Here is a 19,797-nt window from a genome sequence, read left to right on the forward strand (position 1 = left end):
CACGAAGGCCTTCTCTAGTGCCAGTGTTTGGTTTGTCCGTTAAGGGCTACTGTAGAAAGCTGTCGCATTGTAAGTAGATAGAAACGGCTCATGCTAAGCTAGTGAAAACATTCTTACTTTCAGGTGGGAATACATTAAAGAAACCACAGTAATAAATACTACATTCCTGCTAATACATCCCCCTCTATCCTACACACTGCTCCTTTAAGGTCAGATTCTGGCTGATTTCACTCCTTATGGTGTTAATAGACAATATTTCCTTGAAGCAAAGTTCATGTGCAACACATTTTACCTAGCCCTAGTTATACTTTAATTCTGGGGTTATTACATATTGTTAAAGCGTTTTTGCAATCAACACTATCCCTGTGAGTGCCAGAAGCACTGCTGGGTGGCTGGAGGTGGTGATGGCCCGAGGTACGTACGTAGTGACTGATGCACATCTCTGTCACTGTGCAGTGATGATGTCATCCAGAGGAAACATGGCGTGATAAGGGATGCAAACAGCATGTACATTGAACACTCATCATGCAGCAATGTGGCGGTTATGTTGTGCTCATCCCGACAGCATATCTGACTTTACAGTCTGATTGGTTTGAATGGGGGAGTTGCATGCACTTGCATTAAGAGTAGACTGCACTGAATACAATTTTGTCTTTCATACTTTGACGTTTCGTATGTTCAGTGAGAGGCTTGAATTTATACCACAGCCTGAGGATGTAATAGTTGACAGATGCCTGGCGGGTTTAACTAAAAATGAGTTCAACTGACTGTTGGTTTTGAAATGGACTATCTTTATAAGAGGCCATGTTGTAAGCATGCACTCCAAGTATTCCTGATATGGAAGGTGATGGATTCTGAGGTAGAAACACCAAGACTTCAAGCAGAATGCCTGAAATATCCAATCAGCAAGATTCAATTCTGTTGTAACAAGTGTCAGGGTGAAGTTAGAAGCGAAGCTTTGTAGAAGATGGTGGTTCAATTCAGGGATTTGAATCAATTCACATTTTGATTTAGTTTTATATCTATTCAGTAGCTATGGTACATTGCTGTTTCTGTCTGCAGTGATGAAGCATTTTGAAAATGCTGCAATTGTGATTTCTCAGTTCTGTCTGAAATCTTCTCCACAGCAGGCACTGCTAAGGCTCCTGCATTACCCACAACCCACTATGGTCTGACATGTCATGAGCATGCCTGAGGTAGAGCACATGACATGCTGCGGCTCATTGACTGCAGTTCACCTTGCTGCTGGATGCCGGATTTCCTAAACATGTCAAAGCAAGCCACTAATTACCGAGCCTATTTGGAAATGATTAAATTTTTGAATTTCTGAACATGTGCAGACGAACATGAGCATGTTTTTCGCATCGATCAGAACTATAATTCACCAGTGTTCACGACCACGAGTAGCCATAGTGGCGTGTTTTTACCCCCTTGAACCAACGTGTATTTCACCAGTGTTCATGAGAGCAAGTAGCCGGAGTGTATTTCACCAGTGTTCACGAGAGCAAGTAGCCGGAGTGTATTTCACCAGTGTTCACGACAGGAAGTAGCCGGAGTGTATTTCACCAGTGTTCACGAGAGCAAGTAGCCGGAGTGTATTTCACCAGTGTTCACGACAGCAAGTAGCCGGAGTGTATTTCACCAGTGTTCACGAGAGCAAGTAGCCGGAGTGTATTTCACCAGTGTTCATGAGAGCAAGTAGCCGGAGTGTATTTCACCAGTGTTCATGACAGCAAGTAGCCGGAGTGTATTTCACCAGTGTTCATGACAGCAAGTAGCCGGAGTGTATTTCACCAGTGTTCATGACAGCAAGTAGCCGGAGTGTATTTCACCAGTGTTCACGAGAGCAAGTAGCCGGAGTGTATTTCACCAGTGTTCACGACAGCAAGTAGCCGGAGTGTATTTCACCAGTGTTCACGAGAGCAAGTAGCCGGAGTGTATTTCACCAGTGTTCATGAGAGCAAGTAGCCGGAGTGTATTTCACCAGTGTTCATGACAGCAAGTAGCCGGAGTGTATTTCACCAGTGTTCATGACAGCAAGTAGCCGGAGTGTATTTCACCAGTGTTCATGACAGCAAGTAGCCGGAGTGTATTTCACCAGTGTTCATGACAGCAAGTAGCTCCACCTTTATCCAGGCCCAGCTCCACCTTTATCTAGGCCCACCTCCACCTTTATCCAGGCCCAGCTCCACCTTTATCCAGGCTCCACTCACAGCTCAGCCCTGCGTCAAGCTGCGCTACACAACCAGCCTCCTCTTCCTGAAGCTCTTTGACCTCATCATCTCATCAGTGTCATCCTCATTCTACTTTGAGTTAAAACAAACAATCTGCAACCAGATGCGCCGGTGTTCCGGTTTAACGTTAATGAGTGACCGCGTGAACTGAACCGGAACACGGAGGTGGGGGGGGAACTTAAACTGTAACGGAACATAACGGAACTTAAACTTTAACGGAACATCACGGAACTTAAACTTTAACGGAATATAACGGAACTTAAACTGGAACGGAACATAACGGAACTTAAACTTTAACGGAGGGAAATGAAGACGGTGTAGACATCTTAAAGCTGATTGGCCAAGACTCGACACGTCACATCAAAGATGTTATATTGCGAAGAGCACGACATCACCTTTTCTCCTCGTCTCACTCCAATCTGAGAAACGCTGGCTGGCCAGTTGACCCCCCCCCCCCCCCAAAAAAAACCTCTTCGGATCTACACGATTCACGTGGATGATATATTTTGATTCAAAACGGCGAATTTTGCCGAAAAGCGACAAGTTTGTAGGTATGTTATAAGGTGGTGTTTCAGTGTATGGTGGTATAACAATAATATCCCGTTTCCCGGCTAAACACTGTTGCTACGTATATCCTGTGTGTTTACTGAGCTGTTTCCTGAAGAAAGGGGGTCTGACAAGCATGGGGGACCGAAGGGGAGGTGTCAACGAGGTGTCAGTGTCTGAAATCGACCAATCATAGGCTGAGATAGCCTCACATAGACACAGGCAAACAGTCGAGGATGGATCCATGTTTCACAGCTCAGAGAGGATTCAGGCTGTCACAATGAAGCCAAACTGCTGTGTTTGGATAGATTGAACACTATTCGTGATAAAACAAGTGAAATATATAGTTATATAGTGTATCAAATTACAATGGAACATGTTTGGTAATTTGATATACTATATAACTATATATTTAGCTTGACCCCGCCTGACCTCTCTGTACTAAAACCTCTCTAACGTTGTCATGCTTCACTTTATCAAAGTCAAATGCATAGAGACTGCTGACATGTTGTGCTATGATTTGGGAGAGTTTTTAGGCTTTCAGCTGCATTATTTCAAAGAAATAATATCAATAAAAGTGCTTTTTTTAAAGGCGACCTGAAACTTTTCAGTTTGAGCTGTGTGCCATCTTCATTTACTCTTAACCAGTACCACATACACTGATTTTACACATCTGAACAGATCTCACAAGTGTTCCCTTTATTATAACATAAACACTATTCAAATAGACCTTGTAGTTAGAGAATTACACTCTTTAGTCAGGGTATGCAATTTTCGAGCAGAGGCCTAAAAATAGGGCTCGAGTTAAACGGATTTTAAAAGTACTTTTGGAGACAAAGGAACAATTACTTTATTTTTATTTCATGAAATAAAAACATTTGTTAGAAAGGACTCAAGCTTTGTTAGATCTAATCAGGACGGCAAGTGGACAGCTCCATTATGTCAGCCTGAGACAGGACAGCTCAAGTTTCATGGTGATGGTTTTTTATCGTGGACCGCTTCACTGGGATGTATTATTTATTATTTTATGACTTATACACATGTGTTCTGACATGTTGGAAGTTTGAAGGTCTTCTTTAACCGGAGATTGTCCAACTTGTTGCCAAGTCCAGTTTTCCGTGGATTGAGTGCTTGCTCACTGCTCATTGGCCATCAGGAATCATATCTGTTCTTTCTTTACTCCTATCTTAAAGAAAAGGTAATGTTTGGATCGAAATCATTTAAATGTCACCTGCATGCAAACAGTGTTTTCTTCCATGTTTGGATGTTTGCACTCGTTTGTCGCTCTTTTGGGTTACTCAACAACAGAAGTTACTTTAACTAGCAATGTGTGAATTATCTTAAATATTTCTCTTTCCATTTGTCAATCATCAACCATTTCTGCTCCCCTGTTGTGTTTCATCAACGTTACATCGGTTACAATGCTTTTTACAAATGCTTATCATTTGGGTAAGGCCCAGTTGGATCTAGTATCTTACATAGTCCAGTTTAATCATTGCAAAATTATATTCTTGCCAATTTCCACCAAACTTTTGAATTGTGTTATTTCTTATATCTTCTGATTCTCAATGGAAGTGATTCATCTCAACAAAGGGTCCTTGGCCAGTCTAATCCTTTAGTGCAGTAAGAAACACCACATGGGGGGTGGAGGGGTCACAACGGTCCTGAAACATGTTCTGTGACGTTTCTGTGCCTTTGCTGGTCAACGTCCAGGTATCAGGAAGGTGGTGACAGGGTCTATGTTGGAATGGTTTAAGTCAGATGAGCTAACAGCAGAGGTTAGACATACAGTACAACGTCACCTGGATCCTCCAGAGTTCTCTCCACTAAGTAACAGTCAATTTGTTAAAAAAATAACAGGTTGCATGGATGGATAGAAGGTAGAGAAAGGTGGGAAAGTTTCAGGTGAAGGGTGAGAGAGAAGAGATTATTCAACACAGATATAAACTGAGGCTATGGAAGAATACAAGTCAATGTTAGATTGACTTGCAGCCTCGATTTTGTCTTTGAGTGTAGTTTACGATATAGAAAGAAAAAGGACACAAAACATAAAGCATCTTCACTTTGACCTAAAGCCCAGTATGCGGAAATCTGAAAAGGCATAAAAACCTGTAGTTCTAATGAATGCCATCAGTATTAGCATTTCATGGCGGCCTTAGTCCAGAGAAGGTCCACTCAAAGGATTGAGCACTATGATACCCTGTATATAAGCACAGGATATGGGGGTCCTGTTTGAATGTACCATGATCTTAAACACTCAGAGGATTTACACACAAGCAAAGTAAAAATGCATTCAAGTCGCAGACAGACGGGTGGTTTGGGCGGGACAGAAAACAAGCTCATAGAAAGACGAGACAGGTGCTCTTTGTGGCTAAGCAACAAATTGAGCTTAAAAGAAATCAAGAAACTGTAACTGTAGACTTTACGGACTTAAACAAACGATACAAACAAACCAAAGGACTTCAGGGACGACAAACATGTGAGTTTGCTTGTTGTTGGCGTGCATACTGGTTGTAGAGGAACATAGAAGGGTGCAGAGGTGTGGGGCTGGGGAATGAGGAAGGTACTCACGAATGGTTAAATCCATCACTTGAGACGCCAAGCAGAAGACAGGATGCTCATACATCTCTCTCTTTTTCCCTACAGAGAAAGAGGGAGGATACCGAGGCATGCGAGAGGCCGGGGTCAGAGAGGCGAGCACACAGGGCATGCGGGTTTGACCGGTGAGACTTTCAGGGTCCATACCTGCATTCTATTTATTACACATCGCATGCCATAAAAGCATATTGGTGTATCACTATTCAGTTCATTCAAATCTAGAATGCATTTTATCAAAGGTGCAATATGTATCATCTTCACATCTCAAATAAATATGAACAAATTAATGAGTCACAACAAACAGTGTCTGATGAATCATTATTTTCTCATTTTCGAGATCCCAACTACAACTGATCCTTTGATTCCTGTCTAATCCTGTCGACTCTCTAGCATTTGTCCATACTTTCAGGTCGTAGTTTTGTTCACAATTCCTATAGTCGATTTTACATCAGAATTATATTCAAAATCTGATAATAAATGATGTTGTGGTTGGTATTCTATATATTTGTACAGTGAAGCAAAGTCCCTTTGAGATGTAAAAACTCATCACATAAAATGCCATGTAGAAGCTGATATCAGTTAGATATTCATGTGTTACAATGATAGATAATAGCAGTGAATGAATACATTCAAATGAAGATTAAAGCTACATATAGCACCTTTCACAGCTCTGCTAACAAATGTGTTGTCAAACTGCATCAAATCATTCTGAGTTGGAATGTCGCTGAATGTCTCCATATTCATGACTTTCATTGGTAAGCTAGACAACTAATCAGGCTCATCGTAGTGCACACTTTCCTGTTGTGAGCTATTTGGGGACAGGCAGCTGAGATTTTGCAAGTTAACGGATTTTGGCAGATGGCCGCATACAAGCGTACAAAGAGAGCGTGTCCATGCTCTCGTGTCTGGGGCTCACAGAGAGTGGCCTACTTTGGATAAACCACTCGTTCTGCCAAGCAGAGGTCAAACCTGAGATATCAGAGTTTTTTCCCATATGCCAGGAAGCACACCAGTATGCATGAAAGGAGTTTTGGGGATAATCAACAATCACAACTGACACACTAAGGTTCATGTTCCTTAGTGTCTTCAGTGAGGTGACGGTGTCTTTGCAGACATCGTCTTGAAATGACCATTTTAAGTAGTTCGGCACCACCGACACTTTGGGGAACATCCTTGTTTGCTGTCTTGTACTTCTATCTGATCTTAGCAAGGAGACCTCCCCTGATCTGGCCTGAATGCAGTCAAACACTACTTGGCTTTGATCTACAGGAGGATCAATTATAATTGACATTAAATACAGTTATCGAGACAGAAGGAGGAGTTGTACTTGAAAGAACCCCACCTGCCAACTTCACAATGTATCTTTATCAGAGACGTTTCCTGTCGTCCCTGGGACAACGCTAGTTTTGGGCCCTGATCCCACATCGTGTGTATTTGAGACATTTACAGCTGGACAGTCAACCTTCAAGCTGTTTTTCAAAACAATGACCAATAGGTACCGTGTCTGTGGCATTTCAACAGACCGGCCCTTATAAAGAAGTTACCAGGTTTGAGCTCTGTCCTGTTAACAGAAGCCCGATGGCTCTTGATCGAAATGATTTCTAGCTACCAAATGAACAAGATGCAAAGATGCAAGGTCTGCAAAACATGTATGATGGTTACTAAAGGAAACCTGCACCATGCAACAGTAAAATACACTGAACTCAACAAAGAGCAGTCCCATCGTGTCTTGTTTATTGACCTTCCTGTTTTCAAACAGTAGCTAATGAGATGCAGCAAAAGCCAATAGACAAGGACAAGAGTGGAAGTGAGGATGGGAATCCTCACAGAGCAAGGAAGAGGGAAAAGAAGGAGCATCACTTCAACTACCAGGCAGGTCAAAGTGGGACACAGAAGCAGGTCAGGACTCGGCTAAAAGAGAAGCTGAGGTATGGTGGAAAGAAGTCAGCATAAAGATCGAATTGAATGCATTTTTACTTACTGTCGACTACATTTGCTACGAGCATAAGCTGAAGGTAAGGCAAAAATAAACATAGCATTTGTGTTGAAATGACGGTCACGCCATTAAGAACATTCTGACAGAGCATGAGGGGCTTTAGCTGCAGCTGGGAAGAAACATGAGGTTAGGCTTTGTTTTGAAATTCAGAACTGAAACTCCCAATAAAGTACAGTCAAGTATTGTATAGCTGCTTTGTTCTAAGGATCTCTATTAAAAAGGCACATCTATGGCAAATAGCTCGATGTGCTTCAGTTGAATATAACTCAATCCTAAAGTGGTCAACCAGGGCAGAAAAGGCTTCGTTGTTTTCCAAAATGGCAAGCTCAATAATGCTGTAAAGATTAGAATTTGACTGCATGAATGAAAAATTAAATTCCCATCTGAGCATGGCTAAAAGAAACTTCCAACTATTGGTAGACCATGATGTCGACACAACTCTACTTCCTCAGGTGATTGTTCAGTGTTTGTCACTGTTATTTAATCATATCCTTGCTTGGTCACATTTGGAGAACATGCATAGTACTATTAAATGTCCCACAATGTCCTATAAGCTTTATTACAACAACCACATAATATAACCACATTTTGTAAGCTCCGCCCCACTGAGTTCAGAATCCCTCTCGGGCACTGCATTTACAATCTCACATCTGAACTCTCCCTGACTCAGCAGGTTAGGTTCCACTACAGCAGCTCTAACACTAAGCAGCAGCGACCTACCTTCCAGTTTGGCGTACTCCGACAGGCGTTGGTAGTTGACCAGAGCTGCCTGCTCCAGACACTTACGGATCACAGCCTTGACTTCCTCTTGTGGAACCGAAGTAACAATATCTTTCATCAGGACCTACAAAGGAAAGACACGGCAAGAGTTTGTATTGTCAGTGTACGGCAAATATATATCATCACAAGACAAATGATGAGAGATGTCAACTGGAACAAGCATGTTTGACTGAAAGACAATTCTAGCATCAGAGGGAAGTTCTGCTGCACATCAGGAGATACCATGAACTTTGAGAGGCTCGAGAAAGAAGCGTTTTAAAAGGGAAACTAAAGGCAACGGAAGAAAGATTCTGTCCAGCTGTAAAAGTGACTCACCCTCTCAAGCAACGACAGAGTTGCTTTTAGCGCTCCCTCTGGCCGTCCAAATGGAAAGCAGTACCTACAGTATGGAGGCCACAGATTGGATTTACATGTGAACCCTCAGCAGTCCAGTTTGGCATGAGATCAGCAAATGGTGCTTGTACATGGTTTCTACCTGAAGTGTATAATCTGGTTCTCCAGAAGCACCCGTAGCCTCTCCTTGATCTCCTCAAAGTGCTCCTTCTCTTCCATGGTCACCGTGCCAATACCATCAGGCCTGGAAGACAACAGCAGTTACAAGCAATTAAAGGTTTTGTTGTGTTGCCCGGCAGCCTGGGGAATGAAGTAGAGCACCAACTGACACAAGAGAGACTTTCAACCCTGAAGATGAAGTTTGTATATCATTTTGGGTATCAATGTTTCAAATACAAGTCAATTTACACATTGTTTATGCTTCTAAGAATCTCCTTAGGTTCTGGAAAAACAACAGACCTTAGACTGTATATAAGACGTGGACGTAGTCACTGTTACACATTGGTTTGTGGATTACAGTTTAGAAGCCTTGATTTCGGAATTTTGTCCGTCTCCATCTTGTTTTTTTGCAACCAGAAGTGATTGAAGAGCATGGAGCAAAATACATTCAAACGCTCAATAAGACATTTTTTGGAGACCAAAATGTTACAAATAACTTTCACGAACTGAAGACACACCGTGAAAGGGTCAAATTTGAAAGCGGAATACTCCCAGATCGGACAACACCTTGGTAGAGACCCGTCAATCACAAGGTGGACCCGCCCTAAAGCATCCCCTGCTTCATGGTCTGTGTGACTCTAAATCAGGGGTCTCAAACTCATTTTCACTCCGGGCCACATCAGCATCATGGTCGCCCACAAAGGGCCGGTTGTAAATGTCACTACTCGTAACATATTGTTAAATAACTCTCTGCATTCAGAGTTTAAAGTAGTCTTCAATGTACTCACAATACATTTCCATGTCAAATGTACAGTAACCAGCCAAAGAGCTGCTTCTATGACTGTTTAAGTATCTCATGATTTTGACTTTCAATCTCATAATTTTGACTGTCAATGTCATCATTTTGACTTTCTAATCTCATACTTTTGACTTTCAATCTCATCATTTTGACTTTCTAATCTCATACTTTTGACTTTCTATCATAGTTATGACTTTCTATCTCATAACTTCAACTTTCTATCTCATAATTTCGACTATGGGGATATTTTTATTATCAAGTCCAACTTAAAAAAAAAAAAAAAATTGAACTGTTTTTCTTTTTTTTTGCTGGCGGATTCGCGGGCCACATAAAATGACGTAGCGGGCCGGGAGTTTGAGACCCCTGCTCTAAATGAACCATAATGTACTAAATGAACATCATGCTGTATTGAAGAAGACTTGAAACTAGAGATTGAGACATAAACTCATGTTTACAATGTTTACTGAGGGAATAAATCAAGAGAGAAGTAGAGTCATTTTCTATAGACTTCTATACAACCAGAGGAGTCGCCCCCTGGTGGACACTAGAGAGAATGCAGGTTTGATGCACTTCTGCAATGACTTTACTGTTCAGAACCGGAGGTTGCCACCTCTGTAAGAAACAAGATACAAATGAGCTCCACAGCCAGGACTCAGCCCCACAGGGTTAGAGTTCAAGTCCAGGGTCTCAGTATTTAGCTCTTATCTCAGGGTGCCTTCACATTGGTAGTTTAGTCCAAATCTGGGATTAGTTCACCTACAAATCTGGCAATAGGACTCTTTTCCTGAACTTGGGTTTGGACCAAGAAATTGGACCCGATTGCACCTGTATGAAAATATCTTAGACAGGTTCCACAGAACACAACATCATTACTGCAATGGCATAATTGAATGGTCAGCTGTTGATCTGTTGGTAAATCTAGAAAATGCCTTGTTGATGTTTCTGCATAGAATGCTGGAATGCAGAGCTGAACATCATTCTCAGTTTCTCCTGTTAACGGATAACCAGTGCTCATATAGAGCCAGATTTGATTAGAAGTAACAACATGCGTTTTATGAGACATTCTGGGATATAACCCAAACCACAAAAAACAACTTCTTGCAGGTATTGGCAACAGAGACATCGGAGGTGCTGACTCTCATCATTACAGTAAACGTGATCAACAGCAATTAAAAAGGCAGCGTGCTTTATGATGACTACAAGCTGTGATAGCTTGCTCTGTACTACATCGCTGTACACACACACACACACACACACACACACACACACACACACACACACACACACACACACACACACACACAGTGTCAAAGAGACCATCAGTCAATTCAAATGAATGTATTTGAATGGCAAGCATGCCAAATTTCATAATGCAAAATTACTTTACGGGCTATGCTCTGCTGAAACAAATTACCAGTTATATCATGTTATTATTATTATTTCAATATACTATTCAAGCAGGTGTGTGTGTGTGTGTGTGTGTGTATTCATGCGTGTGTGTGTGTGTGTGTGTGTGTGTGTGCGTGCGTGTGTGTGCAATGTGTTTATCGCTTCTGACATGGTTGGGTCTGGGTGGAGTGTGAGCAGAGTGCATGTGACAGAAGAGGCGTTGGACTGGTGGCCATGACAGCATGATGAGAAGCAGGTGACATGACACTCTCCTCTCTCTACCCGCTCAACCCCCTCCCTCCCCCTCCCTTTTCACATGTCATTTTAGCAGACAGTGTGTGTGTGTGTGTGTGTGTGTACGTGTGTGTGCGGGTGGGTGGGGGTGGGGGCGTGCGTGCGTGTGCGTGTGTGTGCGTGTGTGTGCGTGTGTGCGGGTGGGTGGGGGTGTGCGTGCATGTGCGTGTGTGTGCGTGTGTGTGTGTGTGTGGTCTGGGAGAGGTGTGTGCACTGGGGCACATGCAGCAGCGTAGGCAGCGGAGACATTCGGCCATCACACATGACAACCTGTCAACCTGTCATGCCTCGACCTCCAGGCTGGACTGGCAGAGCTGTGTGTGATGTGTGGCTACGCCGATAAATAGGACTCATTATTTTGGGATTTTATGAAAGAAGAAATTTGAATTTAGACCTTAATTCACATGGATGTGTATTTATTTTCATCATGAATAATAAACTGTGTGTTATAATGAACTACGTCCTCTGGCAGCAATAAAGAACTTTCTGATGGCTGACAGTCTCCCTGACCTTTGCCCTCGGCGCCGGAGTGGCCCTCGTCTATCTTTGTTACGCATCAGCCGCAGACGGCCGACTGTGACGTTGACAGATGTGATGTCCGAGCACATCACAGCGGATTAGACGAGAGGTAAATACTGCAACTCAGACAACAGGGTACATACTGGAGCCGAGGCCGCATGATCCTGTGCTGAGCGCTAACAGAGCTACTGTCCAACCAGACGCTTACGTTGTTCAAGGAACAGTCAGTAGCATTTAGAGGGACTTATTGGCAGAAATAGATCATATTCATCAACATGTTTTCTTTGATGTATTATGGCTTAGAATGAGCCATTCATATCTACGTAGGGAGCAGGTCCTCTCCACAGAGTATGCTATGTTGCACCGACATGTTTCTACGGTAGCCCAGAATGGACAAACCAAACACTCGCTCTAGATAGGCCATTCACGCCGTTGAGTCCACCACCATAGTTGTCCTGCGGTTGACACACAGGAGAAGCTTCAGTTGGTTGCTTACCTCCAGATGCCACCAAATCCTACACACTGGCCCTTTAAGGGAAAACGCAAGAGTTGACATGGAGGCAGTGGTAGGAGTTTAGTTTCAGTATTTTAAGAGGAACAATCACATGTATGTTCAATGTTTTATGCCGCTGGGTCGCCATCGGAATCATTTATAACCGCTGTGAATTGAAGCTTTCCTCCAAAAAGGATCAAGCTGCTAACTTTGACGTATCAGGTTTAAAGCCCACAGGCAGTGAGTTTGTGTGTATCCTTCAAGTGTAAAGTAGAACTCAACCTCAGACTGTTTCATCAGGATTCAGATCTTTCAGATAGGATGGAAACTCTGTATTTGTGCATATTATCTATTCCTCTGTCCACTGGTTGGCAGAGCTACTTCCTGGAACCCTGTGCTTGCTGTAGAAGTGTGTACAGACAATCCAGATGCATCCATTTTGGCCTAGTTTCTCTTTAGTGGTTTAAATAACCGGGTTAAACAACCTGCCTGACCATTTGTGTTGTTGGAAAACTGTGATTAGCAATGCTGCTGCATCTCCAGATCTCAGCGACGGGTCAGGGATGATGGTTACATTTTGTAAAGAAGACGTTTCTGTTCTCCTCTTTATTCAGACTGTGCCACACAGACCAGGAGGTTACTTACCTTCTAGTTCCTGAGAACATTGGGGACCTGAAGTCCTTTTTCTTCATAAACTCAATGATTTTGAGTTCTCTCTTAGCAGTGTGGGCAGGAAGCTCAGGAGCCGAGAGGAGCGGGGCTCGTTCGAGTGCGGCCTCAGATACTGGCCAGTTTAGCAACTCAGACACACGCTGACTAGGTGTGGTTGTGTGGACGTGCAGGGATTTGGGAACAGTGAGAAGGTCAGTTTGTGAGAGTGAACAAGGTAAAGAGGTTACACAGGAAAAATAGACAAGAGAGAGAGGAAACGTCAGCGTGCAAACAACATGCTAACAACATGCAAAATGAAAACAAATCAAAGCATTTCACTTAAAAGCATAAAAGCAGAGAGGGGGTCACGTATTGCATTCTCTAGCCGCCTGTATATGTGGACTGGCCTGCTTGTCATTCATCTATCATCATATTCCTGCTCCAACATCAGTTTTGACAATAAAAGAAATTGCATTTTGTGTCGTAATCAATTTAGCTTGGAAGGCTAGCGATCGGCTGTGTATAGAGTGAAGGCCGTGGGACTAGCAGCACCTTGAAGTGTACCTGTTTCCATGGACATGGGAGGCACAGAAGGCGAAGCTGTAGTGCAGCAGGGTGGGGTCGATCATGGCTCCGTTCTCCGCCCTCTCCAGCAGATCGCTCAGGTAACATAGATGCCTGTGGCAGCCTCGAACGCCGTAGCGAGCGCAGTACTCATCTAAGACAAACACCTGACCGGGACTGAACCAGCCCTGTGGGTAACACACACAAACACTGCTGAGTGAGGCAAACATGCTGGTCCACACATACGCACATCATACAAGACTGCAAGCAGGCAGCATGCCCATCATTCTGCTATCTTTACCTGTAGATCCAGAAGAGATGAGGTGGACCTATGACATGCTTTATTAACCTGACTGTTACCACAGTGCTGTCTGTGTCGAACCTACACACTGTACAGACATCACTGTACATGGAGCTGGACGAGGTCCGTCGATCGGCGGGGGGGGGGGGGGGGGGGTATAGAGCAAGAACAATAATACTCATTTGTATTCTCTGTATCTAAGCGACCACCTGCTTCCTGTTTACACTGGCTCGCGCATGCTCAGTGTACATCAACGGTCATGTTATATGCGTTTTGAGTTTCTTCGGTTACATTAAAGCTCCTTCCTTACCAGGCAGGAGTAGGAGTCGTTGAGTCGGTGGTCCAAGGTGAGCCGCTGTACCAGCTCAAACAGCGAGCCGTGGTCAAAGTTACAGGGGTTGGCTGAAATAAACTCGTCCATGCCGTGCTTCTGGGCTCGGTCAGCGTCTATGCACACCATCCAATGACGGCCAGACAGGGAGAGAGAGACAGACGGAGGCAAATGTCAGTGCTGGAAGAAGATAAACCGTGGCATTCAATTTATTCTTATGTGGAACAAAAATTGAAACAAATAATCCTTTGAAGTGCCAACAATACCGCAATGCTGAACGCACAACAAAGGACAACGTTAAACCAAGTAATTATTCAATCTCTGAAAAGTATAAGAACACACCAAAGCCCTTTATTGTAGGTAAAGAAATGCTTTCATGGAACAGCATTATTTAGCTTTTTGTTTCTAAAGGGCCACATATATAGTTGTAGGTTATGTGTCCAGCATTGGCTCTATGGGCCCTTCATGAGGGTTGCCAGTTGTGTTGCCAGGAGGTGACTGCTGATCTGGAGGTTGGTGGTTAGTTCTGTGGGTCATGTTTATGTTGAATTCATGACAGTCAGACATTCACGTCTAAACACGTCAATTTGGACAATGTAGCTCTAAAAATCTTTTCAAGTTGAAGTCTTTTCCGCTGTCTTAAGTCCTTTAGACTTTAGTGGTTTTCAACCGCTGTGCCGTGAGAGATCGTCAGGTGTGCCGTGGGAAAATGTCCAATTTCACTTAATGAGTCCAAAAAAACATTATTTAGTTGTTGCAAATACGTTGCCATTGTTGAGCGTCTGAGCTGCAATATAGTGTCTGGCTAAGTAATACATACTCTTCCATGCCAGTGGGTGGCAGTAGGGAGCGCAGTAACGACGTGTTCATGTAGGACAGTAGAATGAAATTACGTGCGGGAGAGGTTGCACTGACAAGACGAACAGCGATGGAGAAATATTTAAAAGGAAAAATGCAGACTCTGAACTGGGCCCTGGACAAAATAACCCCGATGAAAAGCCTCGTCAGGATCAACACATTTAGGGACTTGTCATTAAATTGTCAGCTGTTAGATCCTGGGGTACTTCTGGCCCGATACGGGGCTACTTACTGACTCAGCTCTCTATTAAAAGATTGTCAAGCTGGTGTTCTTGCGAGGGAACTCGCCTGGCTCTGCTAACTGCCGTTACTCCTGACGTCTACCCTGCTTCCTCCGGTCTGAGTGCACTCGGTCGAGGGGCCACCAGTCGCGTCGGTTATGGCAGCTTCCCTCTTCTGGATCCGTGCTCTTGGTAAATGCCAGGTTAGGTTTTAACGGCTAGGATTACTTCTAAAACCGTAAGGGGTTGTTAAGTGGATTCGGTCTCTAGGATAACCTTACAGAACTCAGTTGTTAGACATACAATGGATTTAACTTTTTACTGCCACGAGGAACTTTTACTACTTAAGCAAATAAATGCACTTGAGAAATTTACTTTAAATGCAGATTAGATATTTATTGCAGGTTATATTCAGTTAGTTTGCAAGGGTTAAGCTACAGCTCACATAAAATGTTACTACACTTGATTCGTTACTTTAATTTTCTTCTTAGATTATACTCATTGGTTTTTGGATGCCGAGACGGCTCGGCTGGAGCTGGATTTCCAAAGGTGCGATGAAAAGGTTATTTTGGAGTTGTTAGGAGCGATGGTCTGGCCGGACCCTCGGGCTCCTCCTGCTCTGCAGCGGAGTCCGTTCAACAGTCCTCAAAACTCAGTACAAAGTCTTTCTAGGGCTGTTGCGTTTTCTCCGTTGTTCAGTTGTTAGAGTCGAGCAGTGGGGAGAGGAAAATCTCCGTCTTTCATCCTTTGTCCACGAACAGCGGTCTTCTTTCCGTGAACAGAGACGAAGTCCTCGAATACTTCAGTTGCGATCGTCCGTATCTTCTTCTCAGAGCACTTGGACGGCTCTCGTGTAGAAATCCCAGTTTGGGGCTTGCAAGCGTCTCCTTTTATCCTTGATTTGGGCTATCTGTTCTCCCCCCCACCTTTCCTGAACACATGATCTTCACCCCTCCCTTATGTGTGTGTGTTTGTTTCTGGAAAGTACCAGACTTTTCGTTTTAATTCTATGAGTCATCTCTTGCAACAGATTTCCATGTCCCATGACTGTTTTCCTAACTTCGCCCAAAAACATCTGTTCCTGACTCACTCGGTCTGCTGACTCCATATGACACACTTTTTCCACATCTCAGCTCCAGTACACAGAACATTATTATAATCAGTTTTTACATTTGTTAAATCACTCTATGCATTGAACATTCGTTATATAATGATCACAATCCTTATCTTTCGATTATACTTTAACTATTGATTTCTGAATATATGCTTCGTGCTTTTATATCCTGTCTTTCCTCTGAACGTGTATGCATGTATTCAAGGCGGCTTTCTCTGTGAGCTCAACTCTTCTTGACACAGCATATATCCGGCCCTCGGTACAGCGGCCCGCCAGAAAATATCATGTTCATCATAACCGGCCCGCCACACCACAGCGCTCCGGGACCAAAAGTGGTGATGTGAGCTGACTTTATGTGCAACATAACGAAGCATCTCACTGCACTGAACCTACAGCTTCAGGGACGTGTGATCACAGACGCGTATGATCACAGACATGTGTGATCACAGACATGTGTGATGCAGTGAGTCTCCACCGCTGTGTTCCTGACTGCGCATGTTGCTGGTAAACTGGTGCACTTGGCACAGAGTTCACTCGCCGATTTACCGACTTTGCAGCTCAGAAATTTAAATCTAAACTGCTCAGCAATCCGTTTGCAGTTGACGTGGAAAGAGCACCTGTGGAGCCGATAGACCTCCAGTGTGACTCTGAGGGCGCTGCACAGTTTCCAAGCTTCACCCCCGAAACGATGCCTCAACTCCGCCTCCATGCTGCTCAAATGCTCTGCATGTTTGGAAGCACATACATGTACCTGTGTGAGCAGCTTTTCTCTGTGATGAAGATGAACACAAACCCACACAGGAGTCTCACTGATGCACCTTCACTCGTGAGGGTTTCCACAACACAAAACCTAACTCCAGACATTAATGAACTGGCAGCCAAGAAAATATGCCAAACATCTGGCTCTGGCACATATGCATAAAATAATGTAGCTAAACATGTATTCTTTTTGCACTTTGTACAATATCCCTTCTATCCTCTTTATTGAATGGTGACTCTATTTGGCCCTCAATGTAGTCACAATGTTTAGTTTTGGCCCTCTCTGTGGTGAGTTTGACACCCCTGCATATCTGCTGTATTATGCTAAAAGGTGTCATTTTGTAACTTTTTTGGTTGTTGGTGTGCCGCGGGATCTTTTAAAAAATGTGCCGTGGCTCAGAAAAGGTTGAAAAACACTGCTTTAGACACTGGTGTCGTAACAGCTACAAACACAAAGATGCGAAATATTTGCCTGAAAATGATATGTGTCTAGGGCTTTTACTGTGAAAGTGAAGAACGGAAGGAATGGATCTGGTAGGCGCTGCCTTTGACAAGGTTGTAAAGTTTCTGTGTCTCGGTGTTGCTGTTTGATAAATATAGGTGCAACTCAACCCGTTCCACACATCATGATTGGTTGTTGCCTTTGAATTCTGTTGCTTTTTCGCGACATAATATAGATTTATTAGTGCTGGGCAACGATTACAATTTTTTATCGCGATTAATCTCATTGTTATGTGCAAAGTTCAATAATGAATTTATTGTGCACTTTTATTTTAAAGTGCTGCTATATGAACAAAAGGTCAATAACATTTGGTGTAAACACTTTAAACACATCAGGTTGTTGTTAGCAGCAGTATTCCCGTTACACAGCAGCAGTTATAACACAGTTATAATGATTCTGATCACAGATATTCAGCCGGTGTTCACAACTTTATCTTCATGTGTGTAAGAGATGATATTTAAATATACACCTTGAATACTGAAAACCTATCTACGTCATGTTTCTATGTTTGTTAAAGTCTCAGGAGTGTTGGGAACGTAGAGGGGCGTGTTTGGGTTATCAGCATTTAAGAAACTGAATTCTTGACATCAATAGAATTATTAATGTAAGTAACAATTATTAATGATTATTAATAACAACGGGGCACCACCCTGTAAACAGGGACTAATAACCAAACGATAAACTAAGTCTCATAATTAGTGGCCACTCGTAATGTCAATAGTCGGGTGCGACTACACATTCGAAGTGACAGTGAAGGGTTATGTTCGTACACGGGCTACTACATACAGATCTTATTACACAAATATGCACAAGTAATCACAAACGACTGCTCTTTAAAATATAACAGAATTTATTAAATCGAAATAATAAGTGATCAGATCAATTAACATCACAACCAACAACGCTATCATACAATTTTATGTGCCTAATATCTAAACAAATGAATAAAATGGGTGATGATGTATGTAATACAAGTATGTGTGTGTGTGTGGGTCTGTGTGTGAAAAGGAAGGTGGGTCTTAAAGCTATAGCTAAAGACTACAAAGATGGCGGCGTCGAGTGACGCAGACAAACAGGGAGGGTCCTTAAAGAGCTACAGCTAAAACCTACTACCAGATGGCGGAGTCGAGTGACTTAGACCAAATGGCGGAGGGGGGGGGTCAGCTATATGTGGTTGCGTGTGTCGGCGCACACGTGTGTTAGAACAATAGGGGAAAGTTTCACCCACAATCCGGAGCTCTATGTGTGTGCAAGTTACGGAAAACAAGAGGAATAAAAGGGCAGAGAGAGGAATCAGAGTTTCTGTGTGCGATGTCGCGTTGTAGTGAAAATGAGGATCGCCGATCGTAACTCACACAAGTTGCCGTTGTCGCTTCGCGAACTGACGACACTTATGCCCGATAGTCGCGTTTCCACACTTCACTCACATAATCGATTCAAGGAAATAGAGCAAGAACAAAAATGAAATCAAATAATCCCAAAAGCAAACAGTCAAACAGGAAACGCACAGTACGACGGGCCTCGGAGCTCCGTCGACGATTGCGCAATCTCTCAGCAAAACGAAAACAATGACTTTAACATGACAAAAACACGGGAATAATAACATATAAATGAATGGCCTGAATTAAATTTAAGTTAATTTAAGCTAAACTACGCCCAGACACCGTAACTCTTACTATGAGATGCTTCGTGGCAACGTTGTAGAGTGTTGTCGATGAATGGTTTTTCCTCCTTCAGGAGGAAAAAGAAAAGCGTGAGGCTGCTGCTGTTTCTGCGTCGCTGGTGAGCGGCTGCTGTTTCGGCCCGGCTCGCTGCAGAGAGGAGGGCCTGTGGTTTCCAACGTCGGCTGAGACACGTGTCGGTTCGTATCTCCCGGTAATGGTCGGTGAAGGAAGATTGTTTGGTCTCCCTAGTACCGTAGCGTGTACACGAAAGGGGGGGAGCGGCTCGCGGGAGGAAGGATGCTTCTCGCGGGCCGAGGCCTTAACTCAGAAACGACGTGGTCAGTTTTCGACCAGCGAAATGGCACGTGCGTGCTGAGATGAGTGGGGGTTGAGGTCGATCAGGTCCTCTGGTGATTCTTCTTAGAGACCAGACGGAAGTCCAGAGCGAAGAGACCGATTTTGGGCTGCGTTGCCGCTTATAAGGGGGTCTCTGCGCACAGCGGGAGACGGCTTGTCAGCCAAATTAAAGGTCCACCACCGCGGTGGACCGTAGGTGGAGGTGTAGTCATCTCAAGGGGGCAAGGATCAGACCCTAGGTCATTTGTGAGGAGGGGAGGCCCATGTGAGGGACTCAACCAGCCAGGAGGTGGCGCCAGAACCCCAACAGGAGTGATACTAAATGATGCTTATGA

At 43.6% G+C, this 19,797-nt stretch overlaps 1 protein-coding gene across 5 annotated transcripts in view; it reads right to left on the bottom strand.

The window, feature by feature from the left end:
• Positions 1 to 19,797, bottom strand: part of cadpsa (Ca2+-dependent activator protein for secretion a) — a gene marked incomplete at its 5' end in the record, with an annotated part of 257,936 nt that overhangs the window by 94,378 nt on the left and 143,761 nt on the right. For 2 of the 5 annotated variants that reach the window (XM_079265776.1, XM_079265774.1), the window contains 5 exons: positions 8,095 to 8,218; positions 8,470 to 8,533; positions 8,630 to 8,731; positions 13,356 to 13,543; positions 13,967 to 14,103. In XM_079265776.1, coding sequence (XP_079121902.1) covers positions 8,095 to 8,218; positions 8,470 to 8,533; positions 8,630 to 8,731; positions 13,356 to 13,543; positions 13,967 to 14,103 — 615 coding nt within the window. Of the gene's footprint in view, positions 1 to 5,347; positions 5,421 to 8,094; positions 8,219 to 8,469; positions 8,534 to 8,629; positions 8,732 to 13,355; positions 13,544 to 13,966; positions 14,104 to 19,797 lie in introns of all 5 variants that reach the window. The other 3 variants (XM_079265775.1, XM_079265773.1, XM_079265777.1) reach the window with 3 other exon arrangements.

Source organism: Melanostigma gelatinosum, assembly GCF_949748355.1.
Source record: "Melanostigma gelatinosum genome assembly, chromosome: 3".
Classification (NCBI taxonomy): Eukaryota; Metazoa; Chordata; class Actinopteri; order Perciformes; family Zoarcidae; genus Melanostigma; species Melanostigma gelatinosum.